This window comes from Penicillium cosmopolitanum (assembly GCF_028827165.1).
Source record: "Penicillium cosmopolitanum strain IBT 29677 chromosome Unknown utg000006l:49.0-5199605.0:1.0-5204138.0, whole genome shotgun sequence".
Taxonomy (NCBI): domain Eukaryota; kingdom Fungi; phylum Ascomycota; class Eurotiomycetes; order Eurotiales; family Aspergillaceae; genus Penicillium; species Penicillium cosmopolitanum.
In genome coordinates this window covers 2,034,980-2,061,131 of record NW_026622676.1, presented here as the reverse complement: position 1 = coordinate 2,061,131, position 26,152 = coordinate 2,034,980, and the positions used below count along the sequence as shown (strand labels likewise).

General features: G+C 50.9%; 10 protein-coding genes across 10 annotated transcripts; 2 read left to right on the top strand and 8 right to left on the bottom strand.

The window, feature by feature from the left end:
* Positions 1-526: 526 nt before the first annotated feature.
* On the bottom strand, positions 527-1,860 carry N7509_005314 (Glycoside hydrolase-type carbohydrate-binding subgroup; the record flags this gene model as incomplete). Its single annotated transcript, XM_056629951.1, has 2 exons — positions 527-1,024; positions 1,135-1,860. The coding sequence occupies 2 exons, from the start codon at positions 1,858-1,860 to the stop codon at positions 527-529; spliced, it is 1,224 nt and encodes a 407-aa protein (XP_056489253.1).
* A 2,080-nt stretch (positions 1,861-3,940) lies between these two features.
* N7509_005313 (Zn(II)2Cys6 transcription factor domain-containing protein) lies at positions 3,941-4,992 on the bottom strand (the record flags this gene model as incomplete). The annotated part of the gene is made up of 3 exons (XM_056629950.1): positions 3,941-4,637; positions 4,711-4,808; positions 4,897-4,992. 3 exons carry the CDS (start codon positions 4,990-4,992, stop codon positions 3,941-3,943), a joined length of 891 nt encoding a protein of 296 aa, XP_056489252.1.
* A 2,533-nt stretch (positions 4,993-7,525) lies between these two features.
* N7509_005312 (putative RAS small monomeric GTPase) lies at positions 7,526-8,828 on the bottom strand (the record flags this gene model as incomplete). The annotated part of the gene is made up of 3 exons (XM_056629949.1): positions 7,526-7,884; positions 7,984-8,418; positions 8,783-8,828. The coding sequence occupies 3 exons, from the start codon at positions 8,826-8,828 to the stop codon at positions 7,526-7,528; spliced, it is 840 nt and encodes a 279-aa protein (XP_056489251.1).
* Positions 8,829-10,053: 1,225 nt separating this feature from the next.
* lreA (uncharacterized protein) lies at positions 10,054-13,007 on the top strand (the record flags this gene model as incomplete). Its single annotated transcript, XM_056629948.1, has 4 exons — positions 10,054-10,789; positions 10,813-10,964; positions 11,030-11,468; positions 11,530-13,007. 4 exons carry the CDS (start codon positions 10,054-10,056, stop codon positions 13,005-13,007), a joined length of 2,805 nt encoding a protein of 934 aa, XP_056489250.1.
* Positions 13,008-13,620: 613 nt separating this feature from the next.
* On the bottom strand, positions 13,621-14,214 carry N7509_005310 (uncharacterized protein; the record flags this gene model as incomplete). Its single annotated transcript, XM_056629947.1, has 1 exon — positions 13,621-14,214. The coding sequence occupies one exon, from the start codon at positions 14,212-14,214 to the stop codon at positions 13,621-13,623; it is 594 nt and encodes a 197-aa protein (XP_056489249.1).
* An 869-nt stretch (positions 14,215-15,083) lies between these two features.
* On the bottom strand, positions 15,084-16,028 carry N7509_005309 (serum paraoxonase/arylesterase family protein; the record flags this gene model as incomplete). Its single annotated transcript, XM_056629946.1, has 1 exon — positions 15,084-16,028. One exon carries the CDS (start codon positions 16,026-16,028, stop codon positions 15,084-15,086), a length of 945 nt encoding a protein of 314 aa, XP_056489248.1.
* Positions 16,029-17,015: 987 nt separating this feature from the next.
* On the bottom strand, positions 17,016-19,740 carry N7509_005308 (ZZ type zinc finger domain protein; the record flags this gene model as incomplete). The annotated part of the gene is made up of 3 exons (XM_056629945.1): positions 17,016-18,535; positions 18,593-19,430; positions 19,609-19,740. 3 exons carry the CDS (start codon positions 19,738-19,740, stop codon positions 17,016-17,018), a joined length of 2,490 nt encoding a protein of 829 aa, XP_056489247.1.
* An 834-nt stretch (positions 19,741-20,574) lies between these two features.
* Positions 20,575-22,629, bottom strand: N7509_005307 (uncharacterized protein; the record flags this gene model as incomplete). Its single annotated transcript, XM_056629944.1, has 2 exons — positions 20,575-21,931; positions 21,989-22,629. The coding sequence occupies 2 exons, from the start codon at positions 22,627-22,629 to the stop codon at positions 20,575-20,577; spliced, it is 1,998 nt and encodes a 665-aa protein (XP_056489246.1).
* A 939-nt stretch (positions 22,630-23,568) lies between these two features.
* On the bottom strand, positions 23,569-24,661 carry N7509_005306 (putative RNA binding protein Rnp24; the record flags this gene model as incomplete). Its single annotated transcript, XM_056629943.1, has 2 exons — positions 23,569-24,131; positions 24,169-24,661. 2 exons carry the CDS (start codon positions 24,659-24,661, stop codon positions 23,569-23,571), a joined length of 1,056 nt encoding a protein of 351 aa, XP_056489245.1.
* Positions 24,662-24,907: 246 nt separating this feature from the next.
* Positions 24,908-26,022, top strand: N7509_005305 (uncharacterized protein; the record flags this gene model as incomplete). The annotated part of the gene is given in 3 exon segments (XM_056629942.1): positions 24,908-25,002; positions 25,020-25,171; positions 25,241-26,022. The coding sequence occupies 3 exon segments, from the start codon at positions 24,908-24,910 to the stop codon at positions 26,020-26,022; spliced, it is 1,029 nt and encodes a 342-aa protein (XP_056489244.1).
* Positions 26,023-26,152: the final 130 nt, after the last annotated feature.

The following is a 26,152-nucleotide window of genomic DNA, read 5'->3' as shown; positions in this document are numbered from 1 at the left end:
AAGTCGGTCTGGGAATGGCTCGCAGAAAAGCTGCCGAGAAGCCGCGGATCGGGTAACTCGTACTTGGGCTGTCACGGAGATAACAGAGCCCAGGGCACTTTTCGGCTCCCGATACTCGGCAGCGTTTTTGAACCGTCGGGACCCATCCACGGAATCGTGCCTCGGCATCTTTAAGCTCTCTCGTAGCACATACTGTATAGTACTATGTAATTAGTGAAACTTGTCGGTGGCAACACTGTATACATCATTGCTGCATATTAAGACGCAAGAGGAATCACTCATACATACATTATTATTCACAAAAAAAGAGTTTTTTTTCTACTGTAACAGAAGAATGCTCCACAAAGGCGAGCGAGACCCCTTCCTTCCCTAAAACAAGAAATCGTCACACAAAAGGATGAATTCTAGATTCACGACCGATCATGACTCGGTTAATTCTCGGCCTAGACCCTTAGTACATACAGTACATACATAGGTTATGTAGTATATCCACATTCAATGCAATGAACTGCGACGCGATCCAACTCTAATCCTTCCACGCCTTATAAACATTCTTACAACCAAAGACCTGCCCCTTCTTCAAAAGCACCATATTCCTCCACTCAGGCTCATTAATAGCATTAACAAAGCGACTCGGTTCAACGCAGAAGCCCGCGCCCTCGGTATGCGGCGCAGCGCCATCAATCGAGGGCACATTGATATACTTACCCGTGTAAAACTGGAACGCAGGCTCGGTACTGTGCACTTCCAGATGCAGGCCCGTACCGGCGTTGCTGAACTGGGCAAGTTGGCGAAGGGGCAGACCGCGTGTGTCGAGTGGGATCTTTGTAGGGTCTGTTTCCATTATGAAGACGTCGTCGATATGGGCTCCGACTGCTTCGAGTGTGAAGGGCTTGGTTACGTCTCGGGGGAATTTGGTGATGTTGCCCTCAGGGATGCCGGTTGAGTCGAGGGGAGGTAGTCGGTTGTGGATAGTTGGGCGGTTGTGCCGTCGATGGTTGGGCCGGCGCCGATGTTGAAGTAGCTTTAATGGGGTGGGTAAGTATCGTCATCGAGGATAGAAGATAAATGGTTGTTTGTAGAGGAGTCCAGTCTTGACTGGCTAGCTAGCTAGCCAGCCAGCCAGGGTGCTACCAAGACGAGCGGGGCAGAATATGCAACGTATACATACCTATGGTTGGTGATATTGACAACCGTCTCCTCACATTCATCACCAACAAACTCCACCTCATACTCAGCCGTCAAAACGGTCTTCGCCTCACCCTCCTTGCTGGCAGTGTACCAGACACGCACCTCGACAGTACCAGGGTACCCCTCCTCAGCATCCTGGCAGCGATACTTGAACAGGAGGGCGTCACGGCCATGGCGCTGAACAGTATGCGGGCCATCGAAGACACGCTTTCCCCAACCAGTCGGGCCTCCGTGCAGGGCATTGGGGCCGTTATTCTGATTGAGCTGATACTCGCGTCCATTGAGGACATCTATGTGGCCATTTTTGATGCGGTTGGCGACGCGTCCGATCGTGGCGCCATAGTGCGGGGTGTTGTACTTGACGTAGTGGTCCTGCGTGGGGAAGCCGAGAACGATATTCTTCCCGCCGACGCGGAACTCTTGAATAATCGCGCCGAGGGGCAGGAAGGTGAATTCTGCTTGTTCGGGGCGGACATTGTGTGTTGTGTGTGATGGATGGATGGTGTGAATGTGTTGGGGACTACAAGGGATAGGCGGTTCTTGGTGGGATGGGGAGTTTAAGGGCCTGTCATGACGTTGGAACCCCGCAATGGGACGGAATCGCCCACCGGGGTTAAATTGAAGCTGGGAGGCGGCTACTGTAGGTGAGATGGGGGGGCCCAGGGCCATGTTTAGCCTAAACACGAATAAATAGTAGGAAAAGGTACCAGTAGATTAGGTGGTGCCACAGGAATTTTTCTTTAATTGGATTTGTTTTGGTTAGGGTTTGATCTCCCCGTGACGTTGGACTTGGACGTGAATCTCCACGCGCCTGAGGCAGTCCAGCCTCAAGCTAACTAACTAACCTTTAAATCATCCCAGATTCCCCAGGCATCAAATGACAGCTGCATAAGCGGAGCGGAACCAGGAACGACGGCGGCCGACATCCACGGGGTCATGTACATCAAACTCTACACTCGGCGATCAGCTGGGGGCCCTTTATGTTCTTGGCCGCATCCTTACCCCAGCGAGGCTAGGATAGTCCTTTAATTACAGAGTTCGGAGCGGAGTATAAACGTCCAAAACACCGCAGATGCATACGTACAGCCTTACATAGAAAAAATGACATGTGTCCCCCCGGGTTTAAGGCAGGGCGGCATCCGTCTCGGAGAGAACGGGGTTCCGGTGACCGAAGGAATATCCTACCCCGGACTTGACCCCTCCATTGTTGCCGGGCATACATACATACATACGAGTAGTATGTTGTACTAATTTCGCTGGACGGTGAATGAACCAGCGATGGGGCTGTGTTTGTGCCCCTGGCCTGGGCGCCTAGAAACCGCCTAGAGCAATGCCTCCGCCAATACTTCTAGAAGAAGGCATCAAGATTAAAAGTTTAGGTTGAAACCACAGTTTACATTTGCGTTCAAGTTTGTATTTTTGCTCTGTCGTATACGCGTATGTATCACGACGTAACAAATACTTTAAAAGGAAAAGGAAAGGAAAAACGTGTTTGTTTACTCGTACATACTGTATGTCAGACTCAGAAATGCTCACCATAGAAGCTCTAGCTCTAATTTACACCACCACCACCACCACCATAACCGCTCCTACATGAGCCTTAAACTTCTACTAATAATGTGTTCGTATGTTAGTGGAAGTAACCAGTTGCGGAAAATCGAATCCCGGACTTCACGAATCAAAGACTTGCTCCGCGGAGCATGGGGCCCGATTCGGTATGTCGGCTGTTCGGCGACTTATTGAATTTTAGATTTTTCGAGACTCCGTTTTTTTTCGTCCGCGTCCGCGGACTCGCTCATGTAAGTCTTGTAAGGCCCGGACGGAGACAAGAAAAAAAAAGGAGGTGTGGAGCTCGTGCTTGTAGGTTCCACTCTGGTAGATTCCGCTGACTCAAGGTGGATTCGATTGCATGCACGAAGGAACAGGTCTAGGTACGAGGAGAGAAAAGGGATAATTGATGCGGATGGACTATCGCTCCGATGCATACATACACCGTAAACGATGTAATCCCCAAAAAAGGTCAAAGGTCAAAAAGTCAAAAGTCAAATCCACCCAAGAAAATCAGTTCGTATAATCAATCGGAGTTGGAAGTTTAATCATTAATCATTAATCATTAAAAATATGATGCACTGCAGCTCGGCCGGCCTGAACGATTGCTATCTCCGCGCTGACAGAACATGAATCATTCTGGAAGCTGCATTTGTCAGTTCGAAAGTGGAGCCCCCCAAGCGGCACCCAAACTCCGGTTCAGTACAACGTTGCCAGCCCTGCAGATTCAGAATTCAGAACCGGGCGCAAGAGATCAAGATGGTGTAACAGGGGTAGTAGTAGGAGTGATCGTCAATATTCCAGAAGGAAAAAAAAGTTGTATTGGAAGAAAATTAAAGAAGAAAAGAAGGGACGCCACACACGAAACCGTTTTGAAACTCCAGAAATAAACCCCCCCACCCAAAAAATAGAAAAAAAGCCCCCAAAGACTGTACAGGGATGATTAGGTATTCCAATCGCTCTCGAATCCGAGAAAAGGCTGGGGATAATAGCCCCATATCGCAAAAAAAAAAAAAGGAGGAGAAGAGAAGATTGAACAGACACAAGAAGAGGGTAAACGTAAAGACAAAACACCACACCAGAAGAAGAAAAGGAACATGTATAGTGTACATGCATCACGTCATACGGCGTTAAGGTTGATTTTCCAAAGGAAGAAAGAGCACGAGCATGAGCATGAGCAAGCTCAAGCTCAAGCTCAAGCTCAGATCGAAGTAATCTCCGTCGGATTGGGATTAAGGAACTGATTGAAGTCATCATAATCCCCACCAACGCAGTTCATCGGCATTTGATTAAACATCGGCGACTGCATGCTCTGCTCTTCGAACTTCATATTTGAATAATCGGCCGTACTCATGAGATCCATCTCATCAAAGGGATTGAAACCACTATTATTGTTCCATTGCGGGGGGCCTTGCAACGCTAGCGGATTCACAACACCCTGCATGGACAGCGCATATTGTTGATTCTGCGCCTGCACGGGTGTTTGTGGCTGGGCGTTGATAGGGAGAGGTTCAGGCTTGACATGCGCACGGGTCGAGGGGCTATAAGCCGGCGGCGTTGGGGGCATGGTCTGTTGGGATTGCGAGAAGGCATCGGATGAGTATCGGGAGCGAGCGATGGGCGAATGAGCCTCTGATGACCCGTCGGATGATTCCTGGCGCTGCATCCCGTTGCGCCATAGATCTTGCTGCATGGCGTCGGGGTTTTCTTCGAAATGTTCGCCCTTTGTGTGGTCCAGGGCGCCAAGGCGAGTAAGCAGGTCGTGGGTAAGCGGGTGGCCGTTGGGCTCGGTCTTGAGGGCATCGCCGGGCCATCCCTCACCGTCGAGAGTGCGGCGGTAGAGTTCTTGGAGGCCGTTGACTAGCCAGGCTTGTTGTTGTTCGAGCATCTCAACGTATCTGAAATGGTAAATGGAGGGTTAGCTTTTTATAGATCGCACAAATGACGTTTTATCAAGGTGGCGCAGCTTACCCCTTTGGATACACTTTATCGTGGGCCTTCTTTCGCTCGCCGAATACGCAAACTGCGTTATCTGCTCGACAGCGCGAACATGGGCTTGATCCATCGCACTTTTTCTGGTCAGTCTTTACTTTGTGACGACTGACCTGGACCATGTCCATGTCTATATTCATATTCCTTATTCATTTTGGAACATACCTTGGATTTCTTCAGACGACAACGATCGCATGCTTTACAGACACGTTTGCGCACGTTGTCGGAATGCGAGTCTGGCGTTGATTGGCGAGCTGCCATGATGTGTGTATGTGTATATTGAGGTGATAGGGAAAGGAATCGGCGAGAATAGAAAGCAAAAAGGAGTAAAAGAAGATTTTGTGTGTCCTTCTTTTTCTTTTTTTTTCTTTTGTGACTTCCGAGCTATACTTCCTGATCCGGGCAGTAGCAAATGATCGACGTCAACCAGTCGATGATCTAATGACGATGTCGTATTGTAACCATCAAATCAGATGGATGGGAATTGACTTTGAAGAAAGATGTGGTAGGGAGTTTCAGGATTTCCGAGCTTTAGAATTTGAAGGTTGCAAGGTGGTCATATACTAGTCATGTTTTCCAGGAGGGGGGAAGATTGGAAGAAGGGGGGGGGGGAGGGTCCCTTTTTAGCTGGGCTCTGTATTCGAGGGATTTAAGAGCATATCGTACATACAAGTTAGAAACAGCACTCGATCAGGGATCAAATCATAGACCATGTCTATGCAGGATCCACCTGCTTGGTGATCACAGGGCCGGGTTTTTTTTTTTTCTTTTTTTTTTTTTGCATTGATTTTTCATGCGTTTCGTTGGTAACGGTATTTTATTCTTTCTGATTACTCTATCGAGAGGGTGGGGATCAATCAGCCTGGAAGACTCGGCATTAGAGAGCAAAGTTCACGGAGGACGGAGCTTCCACTCGGCGCTCGGAGACTTTGTCTGACGTATATCCGAATGGACTGGACTTCCGGCCACTCACCTTTCCACCTGGGCACTCTTATTCACACAATTGCTCCTTTTACTCACGGCCGTACCCTGTTGGGCCCCCGTTTCCCCCCCTTTCCAATAGTGCAGGAACAGGGTACTAGTAGTAGATCATGACTTTATTGAATCATCATGATTTGGATAATTTAATAATTTAATAATTTATCCAGTGTCCATTGAAATTGGGGAGGATGGAACTGCTGTTTCACGTCTTGGCGGGGTGCATAAGGAAAGTAATGCGTATAACCGGGAATGCACTACCAGTACAAACTGGCCCCGGCAACGTTCTGCCGATACGACAACGCGATAATTGCACCCGGATTCATTTTATGAACACATCCAGTTGACCAGCATAACTAGAACTCTTCCCTTTTACTTTTTCCTTCTACTTTTTACTTTTTACTACAGAATATTCATGGAAGTATTAAACGATCGACAGCACAATATACACAGCGTACAATACACATCGTGATTCATCACCGCCCGCCCTCCAATAAGATGGTGGGCCACAGGCGGGCGCAACCCCAAGTCCATGACGTGACCATTTTCTTGTTTTTTGTCGCCGAGGCTGGTCTAAATATTCGAGTTGCTGGCCATCTAGCCCATCTCTGACAGGGCTACTCGGTATTACTTACTGTACAAGATGAACTGAGACTGTGGCGCTAGGTGCACGACAAGCTTTCGATCGCGCAACGGTATAACGGAAACAGAAAGAGAAGCAGAAAGACGAGTCAGCCCGCACTTGCCTTTTCTAAGTGATGATTGATTACTCCGTATACTCGTACATACGGAGCGCACAATTGCACCGCCTACTGCCAGCAGGATCAGCATCAGAATCAGCATCAGCCCCTCCTTCTCCCCCTCCCCCTCCCCCCTTGGCCTTATTATAGCTCAAGCTCGTGGCACATCGTTTTCCTTATCGGTTCGATACGATGAGATGCGATGCGAGTACGAGAGTCGAGCCCTAGCCTAAACACAAGTCCCAAGCCCCAGCCCCAGCCGCAGTAGTCGTCGTATTCGTGTTCTTTCCAGGCACCTGCAATAATCAAATAATATGCTCGTTACTAGTACCCCGTACTAGTACTAGTATAGTAAGGAGTTCATTGTATGAGTTACTTGGTAGTGCGCAATGACTTCATGCCAATCTCTGCCCTCTGCTTGGTATTGGGCTGGAAATACCGCTTTGAGCAATCCCTGTTTTGGGGAAGAATTGATTAGAATGTACTTACAGAGCTTACAGAGTAAGTATGTAAGCTCTGTAACTAAGTTCTCCAAACCCCGTAATGTGGAGATTGGCGATTTCTTGAAGATCCAGACCAGTCTCTGACCCTATGACGGTCTGACGTTGAAAGTGCCTGATTGCATTTGTCTGCGTTTTCAATGGTTGACATCTACTATGAACCATGATTCATGATCAAGATCACGAATATGTACTGGCATCCGCAAGAAACTAGCTTGAAATCATTGGCCCGCCTCGGTCTCGGGCGCGATCGCGACGGAGGACCATTCCGGGCCATTCTTCCCAGTTAGGTCAAGAGTGCGATTGTCCACGTTTCGTCCATGCATGAGCCTTAGTTGAACATGGATAGCTTGGATCTGACATCTCGATTGTTCCTCTTCCATTGGCGTATACTAATACACTAACACTAACAAGGTAATATACTAACTAGAACTATATATAACTAAATACCAGATACAACATGTACAATGGGGTATATAAGCAGGGCAATACAGAAGAAAACCGACAGAGAAGCGAGAAAGAGGGACTTGGGCACACAAACACACACACACACACACAGAGAGAGAGAGAGAGAGGCTACGCCGAACAGCAGCCACATCCCCACCGGCATCCGCAGCCCAAGCAGCACAGTCGGCGGACCCAACTTCCCCGATGCTCGGCCTCCTCTTTCTCTTTCTCTTCTTGATCGACTGATGCCCCGCGCTTGGCGTCTTTCTCTATACCATCATCGGCCATCTTCTTCTTCTCGGCGGTCTTCCAGCCTCGGAATTTGAAGAATCGACTTCGTCGCGATTGAGCTTCACGGGCGCTGGCATTGGCCCCCATCGGTGGAAGGGCCGTGGTATGGACGGATTGACCAGCGCGCGAAGGAGGCCGAACGGGTGCGCCCTGCATATTATGTTGTCGGCGAGCTTGAACGACGCGACGGACGAGTACTGTTTTCGGGATTAGTCTACTGAACCAGCGCAAATAGGTACGAATGCGCAATGCGACTGTAGATGCAACTGCAACTGTGACTGCGACACAACACCTACAAGCAAACGTTTCCTCAATATTGACCATCTCACGCGCACTCGTCTCCATAAACCCACAACCATTCTGACGGGCATATTCCAGCCCATCGCGCGACGTGACGGCGCGCCCATCCTTCAAATCACACTTGTTGCCCGCAACAATTTTTACCGGGGGAGGCATGCCGATCTGAATACCGGTGGGATTGGGACCGAATTCTTTTCGCAGACGCTCATTATCCTCTACGCGCTGCTCGGCTTCCATCTTGATGAAGTCCATGAAGTAGTCCAGTGTTTGCAGGCTTGAGGGGTTCGTAATATCGTAGACGAGCAGGAATGCGTCTGATTTCATTGTTGAGTCGGTCCATAGTCCGCGGTATTCTTCTTGGCCGGCTGTGTCTGTTATGGAGAGGAAGTAGGGGAGACCGTCGACAGTTCGGGTGACTGAGTAGGAGTCCTCTGGAGGTTGGGCGCATTAGTATGGTATTGGCGATTGTGTTTGTTGTTGTGGTTGTGGTTGCGATTGCGATCGTGTGGGAGAAGGGATGGGATGGGATAAATAAATACCGATAGTTGGGTCATATCTATTCATTTATGCATATTAGCAAAGCTTATTCTGTTATAGACAGGGGTCAGGGTCAGGGTCAGGGGGTGATACTCGTGAATCCATTGACTGCGGACCAGCCGCAAAGTGATGGATGATTTGCCTGTCCCGATTTGATCAGATCTCGATCGCGAAATATTCCATTGCAATGGCACCGAATCAGGTCGATTGAAGATTCCCAGCAATTGAAAAAAGGTTGCAGGAGCTAAAGGGACGTACCGCATCCACCGTCGCCGCAGATGGTGATTGAGATCTTGTCCGCCATCGCGTGGTCAACCACCGATGTGCGGCACCCTTCGAGCTCGACCGGAGAGACCTTCGCGGTACTTCGTATAGTAGAGGATTAACGAGGCAATGGGTGAAAGAGGGGTAATGGACAAAAGTACCAGGCAAAGGCAAAGGCAAAGGTAAAAAGAGGGGGATCAGATCAATTCAGGGGAGGAAGAGAGGTGGTGAGGTGGGAGAAGGAGATGCAAAGAGGAAGAAGAAGAAGTTGGGGTTCCCCAATAATAAGAACATCATCACACCCTCGCGACTTCTTTCTTTCTTCTTTCTTCTCTCTCCTCTCTCCTCTCTCTTTCAACCTGGACAAAGTCTCTGTCCCCCTTACAGCAGTCTTCAACTATATTCCTTAGATCGCACCAAACCTTATCGTTGAACTCTTGGTCTTCCCCAGACTTGTTCTTCGCCATCCCAGTCTCCCAGTCCCCCTTGTGCGGTGTTTTACTCCCATCACCTTACTGAGGGTCGGTGTATTCTACCGATCATTTTACGAGTACCATTTTACCCCACCTGTGGTTGAACTGTCAACTGCCTGTGATATTCACACAAAGTACCCGCTGTGAGGAGTCCATGCGTCGTGTACCGTCCACTGGCGAATGTCTTGGAGTATTTTGTGATAGATCGACTGGGCCCCAGCCGTCTTTGCGTCTTTTTGACCCAACACCCCTCCACCCGACTTCAACCACCTTTTATTGATCTCGACACGGAAATAGTTTGCATTTGACAGATTTGATATCGCGATCGATCGATCAGATCAGTGGCGTTCACAGCATACCAGAAACCATCATCCCTTGAGCATTTCCAAAGAGGCACAACTCCAACCATAGAGAGCCCTGATCGAATCCATTGGCTGCCGACGACCCTCCAGTGGGTCCACAATGACATTTGGTGTTTGTACTTTTGTGAAAAGAGGAGAGAGAATCCAAGTTGACACCTTCTTTTCTCCTTTGCGACCCCCAAGTCATTAGATACGAAGTCGCTGACTCTCGGGGAAATCTACAAACAACCCCCCCGATATATCATATCGTCCGCCTACTTTTTTTTTTATTATCTTCAAGTGACTCTTGAGAGTGGAGTCTTGATCTGACATTACTGGATTCCAACCCGTTGGTTCCCTCTTTCCCGGGGCTCTGGGACAACTTATCCGAGCTCTGCATTCTAGACCCCACGCAGGCCGAGGCCGCCGTTTACCCTTGTCCCCTTTGGCCATGGCTAACCCCATGAATAACTACTCCCTGGACTACTCAACTGGCCGAGATGAATCTCAGGACCAGAGAGATATTGTGCCAGGACACTTACACCCCTCTCTCGCCTCCGGAGACCCCTCCCTCATGGCCTTCCCGAACCCGGGCAACTATGCCTTTGGAGCCGTGCTGCCAGAAGAGGACGGTGAACTTCCCCTCCAGGCCTTCAACCGTCCTCATGGTTCCCAGGGTGACCTGGAAGGACGTCTCTCCAACGTGATGCTGGCCTACGACTCTATCCCTAGCACCGTTTCAATGCCGGTGAACCTCGACGCGAGTGGCGCGTTCGCATACGACATCCCGACAACCTACCCCGCGACCACGATGGGACTTGCCTCATCGGTGGACCAGCAACGACAATACCAACAGGCCTACCCCCCGTTTACCCAATCCGTATCACAATCGAATCAATACCTTCAGCAGCAGCAGCAGCAGCAGCAACAGCCGCCTGCGCCTTCTACTCGCAATGATCTCTATAATAACACCGCCGCCGCCACCAACTCTACCGGCAGCTTTGACGACTCTGACTTCTCCCGCGGCAGCGATCCATCTCAAGCGCGTCAACCACGGCCTCTCCAGGAGCGCCAGCGGTACCCGCAGTATAACCTGCCCTCCCAACCTGCCCAGCCTGCCCAGCCTGCCCCCCACCGCGCGTCGCAGCCGGTGGCGATTCAGCCTAAGCAGCCGACACAGATCAAAGGTGAGTCGTCAACCTAGGATTAGGTCATGGCCAGCTGGCCACAGGATATCAGACTAAAGCCTGTCCCATACCTCAAGATGGCTATACATCACCAGGGCTTTCCACGCCCGACGCTGCCAAAAATGAACATACCGGCATATATTCGAGCAGCGGCTTCGACATTCTAGGGGTTCTAGTAAGTATCTTCGACTTCGATCGTGCAGCAGCAAAGTGGGATTTGAAAATTTAACGCCGCAATAGAGTCGAGTTTCTGTGCGTCCGAACCCTAAAATCAACATTGGTGCTGTCGATCTCTCCTGTGCCTTTGTGCTTTGTGATATCACACGACAGGACCACCCGATTGTCTATGTCTCTGACGCCTTTGAGCGACTCACTGGTTACTCTAGAGACGAGATCGTGGATCGCAATTGTAGATTCTTGCAAGGACCCGATGGCAAAGTCGATGCTGGTGCCAAGCGAACCTTTGTTGATGGACAAACCGTCCACCGTCTACGGTCAACCATTCACGAACGTACAGAGATTCAGGCTAGTATTATCAATTACCGCAAAGGTGGTCAACCGTTCATGAATCTGATCACGATGATCCCAATTCGATGGGATTCGGATGATTATCGGTTTTACGTTGGCTTCCAGGTTGATCTGGTTGAGAAGCCAGACGCCATTACAAGAAGGAATCCAGGTAAGCTTCCCCTGGTTGATACAAATCTCAAGTTGAACTTGTTATTGACCCCCATATTCAGACGGTAACTACACTATCAACTATCAGCGGGATCAACTTCCTCAATACGTTGTACCCCCGCCTGATGTATACCGGCTCCGGCCAGATCTTCTCACCCAGTTCGGACATGACCAGGTTACTGCCATCCTGAATGCAGCTGGAGTTCCTGGGTCTGGAGTCTCACGGAACTACCTGGATCGAATCCTTGTCGAGAACAGCGACGACGTGATCCATGTGTTATCTTTCAACGGCGAATTCCTATACCTCTCCCCGTCTTGCAGCAAAATCCTCGAATATGACCCAGTCGAATTGGTCGGCAAGACGCTATCAACCATCTGCCACCCAAGTGACATTGGGCCTGTGATTCGTGATTTGCGCGCCAGCACCACCCCAGCACCCGTCAGCGTCGTATACCGCATTCGTCAGAAGTATAAAGGCTACATGTGGTTCGAAAGTCACGGTGCCTGGCACATCGATCCCCAGCAAGGAAGAAAGTACCTCGTTATGACAGGTCGCCCAAGACCCGTCTACTCGCTTGACCAGATTGCCCAGTTAGGAACCTCGGCCGCACTAGCCGAGAATGACGTCTGGGCAAAGGTCTCTTTGTCTGGCGTTATTCTATTCATGACCACCAAGTCAAAGCCAGTATTGGGACGTCCACCGGACGATTTCATCGGCAAAGGCCTGCATGAACTCATGGAACCAGAAGGCGGGCCGAATGCGATATCAGACGCATTAGAAGCCGCCGCCAACGAAACAGGTAACAAAAACGACAAGAACAACAACGACAGCGACAAGAACCTCGAACCTCCTTCATTCAGACACCAAATGCGTCATAAGAAGGGCCACTCACTCTCCGCACACACAACAATCTACTCAGGAGACTCAAGCCAAAAAGTCCGACCAACATTCCTAGTCATCCAGATCCGATTCGCTCGAGCATTCCCACCATCCCCAACAGCCCTCGAAGCAGCCGCAGACGAAAATCTCGCAACTGTTCCGGGCTCATCAAAAACAACCACACTAAGCTTCAAAGACGCCAACCCACCCCGCCAATACGGAGCCCTAGGCCAACGAATCCCAGACCTATCGTCCTTCATTGGCCTGAACGGACTTCCAACCGGTAATCGCAGTATATCACCATCCGACGCACCGGCCACGTTCTTCACAGAACTCAATCCAACCCGCGGCTCAAGCTGGCAGATTGAACTTCGCGAGTTGGAGAAGCAGAATCGCACACTTGCTGAGGAACTTCAACGGCTTGTTAGTCGGAAGAAGAAGCGCAAGCGTAAGCAGAGTGCTATTTCAGTTGAGAAGGCTTGTTCGATGTGCAGTACTAAGAATACGCCTGAATGGCGACGTGGGCCGAGCGGGAATCGTGATCTGTGTAATAGTTGTGGATTACGCTGGGCGAAACAAAATCGCATTCAGGCTCAGACTACTACTGGTGGTAGTGGTGGTCCTACGGCGACGGTGCCAGCGACTACAACGGCCAACTAACGAACAGGCAAGGCAGGCAGGTCACCGACCAAAAAGAAAAAAAAGAAAAAAAAAGAAGCGACCAATTTCAAGCAACATTAGCGTGGATTTTCTTTCTGGAGTAGACTGACTTGAATACTCTGATTTTGTTATTTGATTTGATCATTTCATTGCGAATATTGGAGGATTTTGGATTTCTTTCGTCCTGCGAGTGCGGGTTTTTGAGAGAGAATGCAAGCTTATACCCCCCGATCGCAGGCGATCAATTGGCAAAATAATTGTTTTCGAGAGCGTGGTTTCTTCAAGTTTTATATGCACTTCTTTTTTTATGACTTGTAATTTTTGTTTCGTCTGCCCATATTTTACCATCCCCAGAATGCATTTAGTCATTTTATACTATTACTTAGGAAGGTTTCAAGTTATGATGCATATTCAAGTTGATCTATCTTAGGCTTCTATATCAAACATGATCAGGTTCAAGTTTCTTTCCTTACTTCCCATTGTCAACATGGCAAATGAGTAGTAATATCATGTATAAGTGTCTAATATCGTACAAATACCACCCAACAATCTTCTCTAATACTATGCAAACCATTCTACAACCCATATACAAAATCAATTACCAAAATGCAAATCAACCCTTCCTGGCATCCAACCACATCTCCAAAGCCTTCCTCTCAACATCCTCAACCTTCCTCCCCTTCCTTAAAATAGAACCCACATCCCCAAGCCCACGCTCCTCCAACGCAAACCTAACCTCCTCAACACTCAACCCCCTAACACCACCACCATCCCGAATCATCCCATCATCAATCTCAAGATAACGAAGGTATTTTCTCAACCTCGGCCTGTACACAGCTCCCATCAACAAACCCCCAAACCGGGGTTGATGACTCTTAACGATTCCAAAAACAGCACTAGCAGCCAAAACGGCACTCGCATCCGCATCCCGCGCAAACTCAGCATTCGCAAATCGTGTCGCCAGTAATGCCATTTCCTGCTCACTGCCGATTTGGACGGTTGCCGGCATGGTGCCGACCTGTTGCGCCGCCTGGGCATTGGCGTGCGCCGTAAGTGCGAGATATTTCCTCTTACTACCAGTTTCCCGTTCCTTGGTTATCTGGCTCGGGACACGACATGTAGCCGGCGTAATTGCGGATCCGAAAATAGGGACGATTAACGGGGTGAATTCGCCGCAGATTATCAGGATCAGTGTGAAGGGGATCATGCGGCGGACGTCACGGGCTGAACGACGGACGAGTTGGAATTGGCCACGGCCGAGGGAGGCAGCATCGTCGCTGTGTGTTCGAGGAGGAGAGACGGGTAGATAGATTGGCAGACCGAGTGATTTGCGGAGAGGGATTGAAGCGCGATAGTTTCGGAAGACGTTTTTCAGGCCCGTTTTGTAGAAGGTTAGATATGCGCGGCCGGTGGAGACGAGCCGTTTTATTTTGTCGATGGAAGATGAGGATGAGGATGGGTTTTGCGGGGGGGGTTTCGATTGGGGCGGGGAATGTGCTTAGGGGGGCGTTTATTTCGGTGCGTGTTGGGGTTGTGACGACTGTGTTTGTGTTTGTGTTTGTGCCGCTCGAAGTGTTGCTTTGAGTGGTGGTGGCGGTGGTGGTGGTCTTTCTGTCCGCATGGTGTGCGGAGGTGGAAAAGAGTGACAGGTAGCACACGGAGGGATGTGGGTGCTGCAGGGCTGAAAGTTTGTAGGATTGGGACCGGAGTTGGGATCGGAGGGGGGCGTGACCCCGGGTTAAGAGTGTCATTGTTATTGATCTCTTTTTTTGGGGTCGGGGGGGGAGGATGCGGAGGAGAGAGGGTTTCGTGTTGAATGGCGCGTTGGACGGGGAGGTGTTGGGTTCCTCAGGCAGAAATCGGCTGGGAGCCGATGCCGAGGTTGACTTGATACCTTAAAGAGTAGAACTGAGACAGTTATACAGTTGAAGATTGATTCTTTGGACATGCTAAATTTCACATTTCATTTGTTTCCATGTTGTGGCCTCAATCCAATTCAAGGACTGAAAATAAAGAGAAACTACTCAAACACTTCTTTATACATCTTCATCTTCAGCTTCATCTTCACTTCCCCCCCTACAGATCCACCTGCACGGCAACCATACTCTCCGACAAAAATCCAGTCACAAACAACCAAGCTTGCTTGCGACCACTACCACCCTTTGGTTCAATCGGCACGAGAACCGCCGCACTAGCAGTGCGAATCCGGCTACTATCGTCTTCAAACAGTAGCTTGTTTTCCCAAGTACCCGCACTTGTCTGGCGAGTATACCAAACCTGCAACGGATCTTTACCGTTAATATCATGACCAGTCTGACCCAGGTAAATACCCTGCGAAACACCAGCAACAACAAACCCGCTCGCATCGTCGGACTCGGAGCGATACGGATCCGAGTAGTAGCTAGGGTTATCGGTGACAGTGTCGAAGGGGATAGTAGTGTGAATCGAGATAGTGTGATTACCCGCATGCAACTGGCCAAGATACAGCTCACCACCGACCGCACTCGAGATAACAATTTCATCATCGGATCGACCTGCGCCGAGGCCATTATTGTTCCACAGCCCGGAGTGCGCGACAGAAGCATCCAGCCCGGCCGTCGCGTCCTTAGCCTTCATGTCGGAAATTCGAACATTAATGATATTAGACCACTTGGCGAAGGGCCAGATATCCTCGATAAGACGGAGCAATCCGTCGCGATAGTAGTGATCGTTCGTCACGTAGAATTCCTCCGGGCTCACGGCAGAGATATCATTCGGGGTATAGACGAGCGAGTGGCGGATCGAGCGCACGTGCTGCACGGTCTTGGAGTGCAGGACATGGTGGAACAATTCGATTTGAGAACGGGCTGACTCGATGCTTTCGCGCTCATTCTCGCTCGCTTGGACAAAGGCTGGGTTGGGCAAATGGTTCACGGCGAAGATATAAACGGCGCCGGCATTCTTCGGGTCCGCGATGACGTCGATGCCATGTGTGACGAATTGGCCTTCGAAGTTCTCAAAGGTCAAGCGATTCGATTTCATAGTCTAATTGAGTAATATCCTCTGTTACTACACACTCTCTCTGTTGGGGAGGTGGGGGGAAAAAGGGTCTCGGCGCGATATAGTAGAATCCTCCGACACCGACAGAAACTCACCTTGGGGTCCACAACATGAATCGAACCCCGGCCCGCGGCATGGGGCTCGAGATGTCCCAGGCCAGGAAACCAGTCAAATCGTGTTGTAATTTCATCTTCGCATGCAGTAAATAGCAAGTTCGCAGGGCGATAGTGGTGTACGTCCTCGCAGTGAACGGTATCTTGAATAACAATTGGGCCTTGACCTTCACCCAGGACAGTCGGCTTGGGCGTGAGGAAGGGCCCACCGATTTTCGAATAGTGAATCACAGTAGGTGCGAGTAAAGCTACCAGTAATGTGATCAGGCCTAGGAAGGCCGAACCGAGGAGTGCCATGAGGTTCAAGGCGGGATAGTGTACAATCGGGAGTGTTGGGAGGAATGGGGGAAGGGAGGAGGGGAGAATGGAGTGGAGGTTGAGACAACCCGAGGGAAAAAAATACTCCGAGCTGTCTCCATAGCTAAAGTGGAATTGAATCAAAATGCCTCGGAGTCTGGTCGGCAAGAAGACAAGATCGTCTCCGCTGGCGCGGGGATAGTGGAGTCGGTGCGGGTCAGGGAAAGAGAGTTACGCCACGGTGTCGGGGTACACATACACTTGAAGAGAGCAATGCATTGAGACTATCCTAAGTTGACACGAGGGCTTTTTTTGAGTTTCGACATTTTCCAAGAGACCTGCTGCAAGATGGTAGTCTCGGTAGAAAGGAGAGTGTAAGAAGAAGCAAATCAAATTCCAAATATTGAAAGAGAATCATTATCAAGGCTGAGCCATAGCCGAAGTGGCCAGCAGAAAAAAAAAAGAAAAAGAAAAAAAAGGGGAGAGTCAACTGCATCCATTCCAAGAATTCATTCAACACGCAGTTCTGTTTCCATTCTGTGTCGTACGGGGGTGTTATCTAGTGAATCGACTGTTTGGCCTCAAGGAACTCTTGGTCACTAGCGTCTAGAACGTCATACTCCTCATCGGTGAGGAAGCCTGCGTCAGTAGAGGCATCCTCCAGGGTCAAGCTCTCCAAGTCCTCAAGGGCATCGCGCTCAGAGGCGGTTGACAGAGTCGGGGCATTGTGAGTTGGGGCCGTGGCTTCATGGGTGCTAGCCATGAGGCTAGCCTCGGGTGACTCTTTCTCCAACTTGGGGAAGACCATGCCACTGCTGGTAAGCTCGGTGTTAGCGGATGCAGGCGACTCGGTCTTAGAATCGATAGACTTTTCCTGCTCATCAGACTCTGGGGTAACTGCGGAGACGCGAGTTGCCTGCACCTGAATGTCACACCACAGTCGGTGACCGATCGCCATACCGTTAGGCAACTTCAGTCGCCAGTAGGAAATAGCGGCACCCTCGCGTTGAGGAGTTCGGAGGGTCACACTGAAGTCAGCGCTTGAGCCAGGCTCCAGAGGAGCGGTCAGCTTGTTGCTTTCCATCGCAGAGCGGATCGCATCGATGCTGGACGGGTGGCTTGCATCGACATCGAACATGGTATCTCCACCGACAAAGCGGATGTCACAACCAACGGGCCAGGAATTAGGTCCCGGGTTGTAAAGGGTCCATGTCTGGCGGAAGGTGGTGTCAGGAGGCAACTTGGTGCCATCCGAGATGGCATCACGAAGGAAGTAGGCCTGGTAACTGTCCGAGTCCACGGGAACTTCCTCGTAAGCCTCCTTGTAAGCTGGAACTTCACTGACAGGAGGCTCAGGAGCTGGCTCTGCCTTCTCTACCTCCTCTACTGGCTCGGTCTTCTCCACTTTGTTTGCGAACATCTCAACTGGCTTTTCAACCTTGGTAGGAGCCTCAGAAGGAAGATCAGTCTGGTCGCCCAGATGGAAGATTCCAGTCGGAAGATCTTCCGTAACTGTATTCACAGTGACAGAGCGGATGGGAGTCCTGAACTTGACCAAGGGGTGGGTGTGATTGTGAGCATTGGTAGGGAAGGCCTCGCAGTTCGCGCAGAAATCAACGTCATCGCAGACAGCACACTTGTAGCGAATACCCTTGATGTAGCTCTGGGCAGGCTTGTTCTTGCATAGGGGACCGTCACAGAAAATGCCATAGTGAATGTCCATCTCATGCGCCGACTGGTCACCGATAGCTTCATAAATAGGAGCGAATCGGTGGCCAGGGTGGGACTCCTTGGAGCGAGAGGCACAGGCACTGCAGTAGTCCCAGTCTGGGCAGCTCAGACACTTGTGTCGGGTGCCAACGATGCGCTTGTCACAGCCATCACAGATAGCTGCATGCTTGAACTGGCGACCTGGAAGACAGCGAGCCATGATCAGGTTCTTCAGGCAGAAATTGCGGTCAGTTCCAGAGGTGAAGGTGTGGGCGGGATGGTGACCATGCTTGTTCCTCAACAGACAACGGAGGCACAAATCATAGTCTTCACAGTTCAGGCAACGGACCAGGTTGGTCTCATCGGCTTCTAGAAATTGCATTAGCGGAAGTAACAAATGATAGTAAAGTAATGGCAACCACATACCACGGCAGCATCCATTGCAAATTGGCTTCTCCTCATTTTCGGCAGTGATATCAGAGCGAGTAGTCTTTGGAGAAGCGACAGCAGGGGCGGGGGCAGCAACGATAGGGATGGGAGGACCCGCCATCTCAGGGACGAGCTTGGCAGCGGGGAGAGGTGCGACTGGAGCGACAGACTTGATCTCTTGAGCAGACTGTTGGCGAGGAGGAATTTTCTCGGTGGTGCTGTTAGTGACGAGACCGCCCTCGACCACCCTCTTGATCAACCAGTGACCTTCTCCGCGGCAGGATGCACCAGCATCAACACACTGGGGACACAAGTCATAGTCTCCGTACTCGCAAATACTGCAGTGGTAGTGCTCATTTGCAATGGAACGACCGCAGTTGTTGCAGTCTATGCAGAACATGCCACTGGGAGAGTTGTGAGAGATAACCGGGAAACGAAGTTTGTCCTGCTCCATATCGAAGTCTCGGTAATGGGGTTGATCAGAAGCTATGGTGAGGGAAGGGGCTGTGGGGTTTGAATGAAGAGTGGTTTCGGATGTAGATGGGAGAGTCTCAGGCTGAGCAACAGGAATTGGGGAACTAAGAACAGTCTCAAGATAGCTGTGCCGGGTGGGGAACGACTCGTCGGTGGGAGGCTGAGTCGATGCCGATGCCGATGCCGATGAATCGACAGTGGTAGCCTTAATACGAAGCTTTGACTTGGCTTTGGCAGCTCTGTAGAGTTGTTTGTAGACAGCGAAGTTGTCAGAGTCGAGACGCATGTAGGAGCCGGCGCTGTCGGAATAGCGTTCGAGGATGACGTTAACATCCGCTGGAACACCGAGGAGAATGCGAAGCTAAACCCAACGCATCAGTTAATCAGCAATCAAAGCTTGGTTTGGTTTAAAAGATCAGAATCATGAGCATTTTCGATCATCTCGATGGGCTATAGAGCTATCTGTGATAAGAGATTGGAGATCCCCAGCTGAGCGGACTGGAGGTCCGGTCGGAGCTCGGGTGGAGACTGAATCTTACCTTCTCTGGCAGCACCTGTGCTCGCAAGTCCTTCAGAGGGAGCTTGAAACGACGGTTGCTATCGTTAAAAAGCACCTTGATAGTAACGAGATGCTCGGGGCCGGGGTGAGAGGGCAGTGCTGGGGTAGCCATGATGGCCGAGGTGTGTTGGAGGTGGAGAGAGAAGTATGGGGGGATACGAGAAGAGAGATAAGAGGCTCAAGGGATGGGATCCTCCCTGATACGTGAAAGAGGAGAGTCCAGAAGCAAAATCTAGATAAAAAGCGAGATGGAGATGGCAAACAGCGAAGAACCACGGATAAAAGATAGGTAGGGAATACGGCAAGAGGATGGAAAGAGGTCAACGAGGCCTCTGGGGTGTTGCACGAGAGGGGGGAGACTGCCGCTGCGGTGCAGAGAGGCAGCTGACCTTCCTCTGTAAGATTACCTAATATGGCGTCAATGGGATTACACCGCCGATACACTGACGATACGCCAATAAGGTGGCTTTGTGAGAAAATTACACCTAAAAGACGTATCATACAGGCTCGATACAGGGCGATACAAGGCGGTACTGATAAGGACTGGGATTTGAGAGCAAAGTCTCAGGTACTTTTGTTTGGTATTTCGTAGCCCCTTTCAGTAACAGAAAGAGAATGAGGTCATGCACTGGAGCCTAGATTCATGCAAGAAGAGACGATGAGGGGGAAGGGGTGTGTGCCGCATTTGCGGGGATATGAGATGAGGGAGGGGAAAGAAGAACGCTCAAATGCATCCGATTCCAAGTCTAACCACGTTCAACAAGACAAGGGTGAAGGGAAAATAATAATAAAAAATAGAAAAAGGAAGGAACAAAGTTTCCAAAGGCGAAGAACAAGTCAAGAGAGAGGGGCAAAGGAAACGCGGAAACCAAAAAAAAAGCCTGCGAAAAATCATGATCAAGAAAGAAGGCTAGTTAGTTGAAGAGGAACGAGGACGAAGCCACGGTCACTGCTGCCCATAGTATGGCATGTTGCCCCCAGCACCCGGCCCTTGAGGATAGTAGTAGGTGGTGCCTGGCGGCGTCATCATGCCTCCCATTCCAACCACTCCCCCAGGTCCTGGTCCTGGTCCGTAGTTGTTGGGGTTCTGATACATCTGGTTGGTATCGTAGAAGTAGACCGTGCCGCCAGATTCATGGGCCACAGTCCCGGGTTGTCCGGCGGGCTCATTCGATGCTTGTGGAAGAACATATGGCATCGGTTGCTGGCCGGGAGGGAAGTTCGGTACGGAAGCACCAGGTCCCATCGGTCCATTATATCCAGGATAATACATATTACCCTGGTGAGGCGGGTAACCGGGATAGTACCCGGAGGGCTGCTGGTATGAGTAGGGGTGGAAAGAGTCGGCATGCACAGCCCGCTCGGGGATCTGAGAGAGTGGCGTCCCCGAGTGCTGACTCGATGGACCATGTTGCATTAGCTCCTGGCCAGGGCCGGCCACGGGCACAGGAACTTGGTGATGGAATGGTTGCTCTTGCTGGGGCTGCGGCGGGTTGAAATGGAGGCTGGGAGTTTCGATATCTGCCACGGAAACTGTCTTCTGAGGGCGGGGTTGATGCATCGGGATTGGAGCCGGACGGCTTTCACGGTAGGGAGGATATGGAGGGAGCATTGTCGGCATGCCCATTTGTCCTGGCATACCCATACCAGGTCCAACTGGGGGAATACCAACTGGAGGACGCGGTGGAGGCGGCAGGCGAACAACAGGTTTGCCCATATCATGATGAGACATCGACGGGCGCGAATAGACCGAGCCTGCCGGCGATGGGAATCCATCCTGGGAACCCATGCCGAACGAAGACCGCCGGCTGGCAACGCTGGGTGTATATGAGCCTGGGTAATAACTTGGTCGACGTCCGGGGTAAAAGCCTCCACGGCCGCGGCCTCGATAGCCTTGTTGGTTAGGGCGTAATGCGCGGGGAATGAAGATGAAGGAACGCTCAGTAGACGGGAAAATATAACGAGGGGGTTGACCGGGAAGTGAGATTCGCACGGGCTTGTCACGCCGCAGAGGAGGGCGATGCTGGGGAAGTCGCGTATGCTGTTTCTTTGGCACAGCGGCAAAGGGTTTCGCCTGGCTCATGCCCGGCAAGAACACCACAACCGGCACATTACCAATGAGAGTAGTGCTGGAGAAAGACCGATTTGGCGGGGAGGAGCGAGGGGCAGTGGGAACATTCGAAGGGGGATTCGGTACTGCTGAGGGGGGCGGCTGCTTTGGACCAGAACGTTCATCACCAGCTACGGTAGCGTGAAGGTCATGATCCCACTTCCCTTCACTGGCATCAGTCTTCGTAGAGTTTCTAGATAACGTCAGTGATACTTGTTTCGTCAAAACACAGGACAAGAGTTGATCATACCTGCGGGAGTTTCCATCGACAATCAGACCAACAGGGCGAGATGATTTGCCCTTGGTGGAGGGGCGATGACCATTTGTCCCTGCCTCCGTTGTCCGATTATCGTGGAGAAAGAAGCGGCCTCGTGTGGGTACAAAAGCCGGGTTCTGGTCACGCTCTTTCATATATTTATCGTGCTCCCGGCGTTTCTTCGCAGCCAGAGTTTCCCGCTTTGGCTCAGTGGGAGGGGCCGACGGTGTTCGGCCGGTCTGGAGCTCTCGTTCTTCCTTGAGTTGATCGAACTCAACCTCCCCGCCCTCGTCGGTGATCTTGAGGCCATTCAACATAGCTTCCGTATCCGATACTGTCGTTTTCAGTCCAGGCTTATTGGGGGATGTCGAGCTGCGTCGTTTCCGTTCTGCTCGTAGCCCACGGCCATTAATCTTTCGGCGATTCGGCTTGCCCGCTTCCTTGGTGCTCTGTGATTCTTCTTCGTCCTCGCTACCTTCTACATCGGCATCCTCATCATCTTGATGGCTTTCCGCAGAGCCTTCGCTCAAGGAGTCATCTTCCAGATCTCCGGCGGTCGAGCCCTCTTCTTCGCCCTCATCTTCCCTTCTCTTCCTGCGGCTTGCGCCGATATGACGTCGACGAGGGGGAGCCATGAGGTGTTCGGGCGGCAGCTGCGAGCTGATCAAGTCGAGAGTACCTTCCCTCTGGAGACGTGGTTGGCGTTAAGGCCCGCCAACCCAGGAAGGGATGGGGGAGGAAGAAGTGCGGCGAATGTAGGTGGGTGCAACAAGCAAAAGGTGAATGGAAGGGCAACAAGAATGCTAAAAGAAGAAGAAATGGTGGGTAAAAAGCACTTCGAGGGGCCAAAGTGATGTGAAAGAAGAAGAAGGAAAAAGAAGAAGGGGAGGTGAGAAGAGGGAGATGCAGTCCAGACAAAATAGGAAGCACAGAGCATCGATATATCGACGCCAGGATGGGCAAGGCCTGGAGACGTCAGCAGGGCGGTAGGTGTTTCTGCCCGTCTTTTCAATTGGCGGAGGCATAAGGCATCAAGGCATGTTCTATATCGAAGTCTATAAAGTGAGATCTACGTGAGTTTTGACTATTATCCTAGGCTATAATCTTTTCTGGGTAGGTTTTGGAGTATATTTGAATTTCTGACTATTCAGTGTGCGCTCACTTGCCGAGCAAGCCAATCGAAATATCTATATGTTGCGGTGCAGTACCAGAAGTAAGGGAGCTAAGGTGGATCCCCAGCTTGTACTAGCGGATCCCTTGATTGATAACGCCTATCACAACCATAATACATGCAATCGAAAGCACCTCAAAATTCAACCAAGTATACAGAAACTTTTTAGTGGGGTATCTTTAGGTCCAAGAAGTGGCCCAACGTGGGCTTTCTTGGCTATGATGCCACGTCAACATGAATGCAGACCACAAAAGGATCCTTGCTGTAGAGAGGCCCAAAAGAAAGAAAAAAATTCTAGATGCCTGAAAATGGATCATAGTGGTAGATCGGTACTGCAAGAGCCACGATTGATGTGCATGTAGCATATCCGGTGCATCGAAATTTCCCAAACGGCGTGACCTTTTTAGTCGAAGTTGACCTTCTTGCCCTGTCCCTCGACAATCGCACCGCTGAGTCGTTGCACGGTTTCCTTGGAATAGCGAGTCTCGTCAATCTCTTGCTTCCGGGGCTTGCGCATGCGGGGTTGCTCTTCGGAAGAGCCATCTTCATTCTTTCCTCCCTCCCTGTCCTTGCCAAAGCGCTTCTTGTATCGGGTTTGCGCATCTTCTGCGAATTCAAAGCGAAGGCGACGACCCAGAAGGTTGTTCACCCAGACTTTCTGCATGCGAGGCTTCTTGGCCTTTCTCTTCTTCTTCTTCTCGTCGTCGGACTCCGAGTCAGAGCTGTCCGATGACTCCTCTTCCTCTTCCTCCTTGACCATCACAAATCCCCTCACCGCTGCTTCCGCGACCGCAATATCTTCAAATTCCACCCAGGCAAATCCACGGCACTTTCCTGAATCTTGGAAAGTCGCAAGGTGTACATGGGTCAAGGTGCCGCATCGGCCGAAATGTTCTTCGAGAGCCTCCTTGGTAGTGTCGAAACTGAGGTTGCCGACATAGAGTCGTCGAGATGGGGGGGTTGCCACTGGCGGAGGCTTGGACCACAGCTTTATCGGGCCGACCCTCGAAGTTGTTTGAAGGCTTGATCAACAACGGACGGCCTGTCAGAAGCGTCTCGTTCACCTTTTCCACGGCTGTGTCCTGGGCTTCCTTGGTCGAAAAGTCGATGTACGCGAAACCCTTGTTTTGAGGTCTGCCAAACTTCTCCGGGCCCTTGGACAGGTTCACCCGAGTAATTGTAGATTCTTCAAGTCCCGAAAATTTGACAAGGTGATCGATAAGCTCCTTCTCCGACGTCGAGAAGACCATATTTCCAATCCAGATTCCCCAGGGAGAACGCTTTCCGGGGATAGGCTGCGATTCAGCAGTCGATTTAGACTCGGGTTTTCCGGACGAAGTATCTTCGGCATCTTTAGAACCTCCGCTGGTCTTGTTCTTTTTGGCTTGGCGCAAAGCTTTCTTCGATTGGGGTTCCGGCGCAGAAACATCGATCTCGAGTTCAGGGCCGTCCTGAAGCTTACGCTTCTTCTCGGCACGATCCACGGATTCCGGCATAATGGCTGATAGATATGTACCTGCGAAACAAATTGGTTCGGAGTGAGGTAATGGTAACTCAATTCCAGACTTTCTTGCGAGACTGGAGAATCCCCGATGGTCTGCCATAATTTTTTTACGGCGGCCTGCAATTACCAACCGCGCAAGCCGGGCTTGGCGCGTGACGCCGCCCTTTCCGCCCTTTGACTTGACCCGAAGCTCAGCCTCCGCTATCCCCCTTCAATCTCATCTTGACCATCGCCCACCATGGCACAGGAACCGACCGACTCCGCAACTGCCATGGATACTCTTCCAGATGCCCCGGCAGATACCGCTGCGAAAGCGCCTGTTCGGTCCTTCAAGTACGACATCATCAAAGACCCGTGATGGAGCTTTGGCTAACCCTTCCCCAGGAAGAAATATGCGAAGATGAAGGTCAAATTCGACCATGGAATCCGAGAAAACGAGACTTTGATTCGAGAGGGAATTGCGCATTGAGGATCTTTCCAAGCGTATCCAAGAACAGAACGAGTATGCCCTTCACCAAGCACCCGCAAGTTATTCAGAACTGCCTCTAATGTGTCTGAAGTCAATTATTAGAGGTCCTCCTTGAATTCAACGAGAGTCTCCAAGTATCTCCGACTATGCGATTCGACTTGAACATGCCAGCCGATATTCCTTCCCTCCCCACCGCGGAGCAAGTAATTGCCCCCTTGGTTGAGGACGCGACCCTGGCCCGAACGACCTTAAAAGAGGCCAAGACAGAATTGGCGAACGGGAATTTCTCAGCCGGGGCATATCGTCAAGTTGAAGAGAGTATCAAGCGGAACAAGGAATTTGCGCCAGCCATGAATTACAACAGCCTATGCAAGGTGCCCCATACCGCCACCACTGCACCGGACGCAGAGAAAATCACCGACGGCGTGGAGCGCAGACTTGGATATTTCACCCCGGAACACGAAACCGAGTATTACCTGGCCCTTGATGCCAAACTTGGCGACGAGGCAGCCGCACTGCAAGTTGAGCGCATCCCCGACCCACCCACATTCGCAGAACGGGAAAAGGATGCCAGCATGCGCAACCCGGCGTCGGTCCACAACTGGCTGCGTCGTAATCAGCCTCAGAATCTGCAAGACCACGAAGTTGCATCAGAGAAGTCGACATCAAAGCCGTCAAATCAACGCTCATCGAAGCGGGCGCCGACGCAGCGTAAGGATGAAGAGACACATGATGAGGATGGAATGGATGCGGAGCCAACACCTAAGAACAAGCGCAAGCGTGAAGAAGATACCGGATATCGACCCAAGGGTGGTAGTAGCCGCTCGAAGAAAAAGAAGGAGGAGTCGACTCCAACTGCCAACCGCACTGCTAAGAAGACCTGAGGTTGGGATCCGGTGGGGATTTGACTTTTCCTCGATCAATTTATGTACTATTATGCATTTGCAGTTCAATTTTACGTTGTTCCTTCTTGGAAAGACTTTGAAACTATCTACGTATGGATATAGGCTAGTG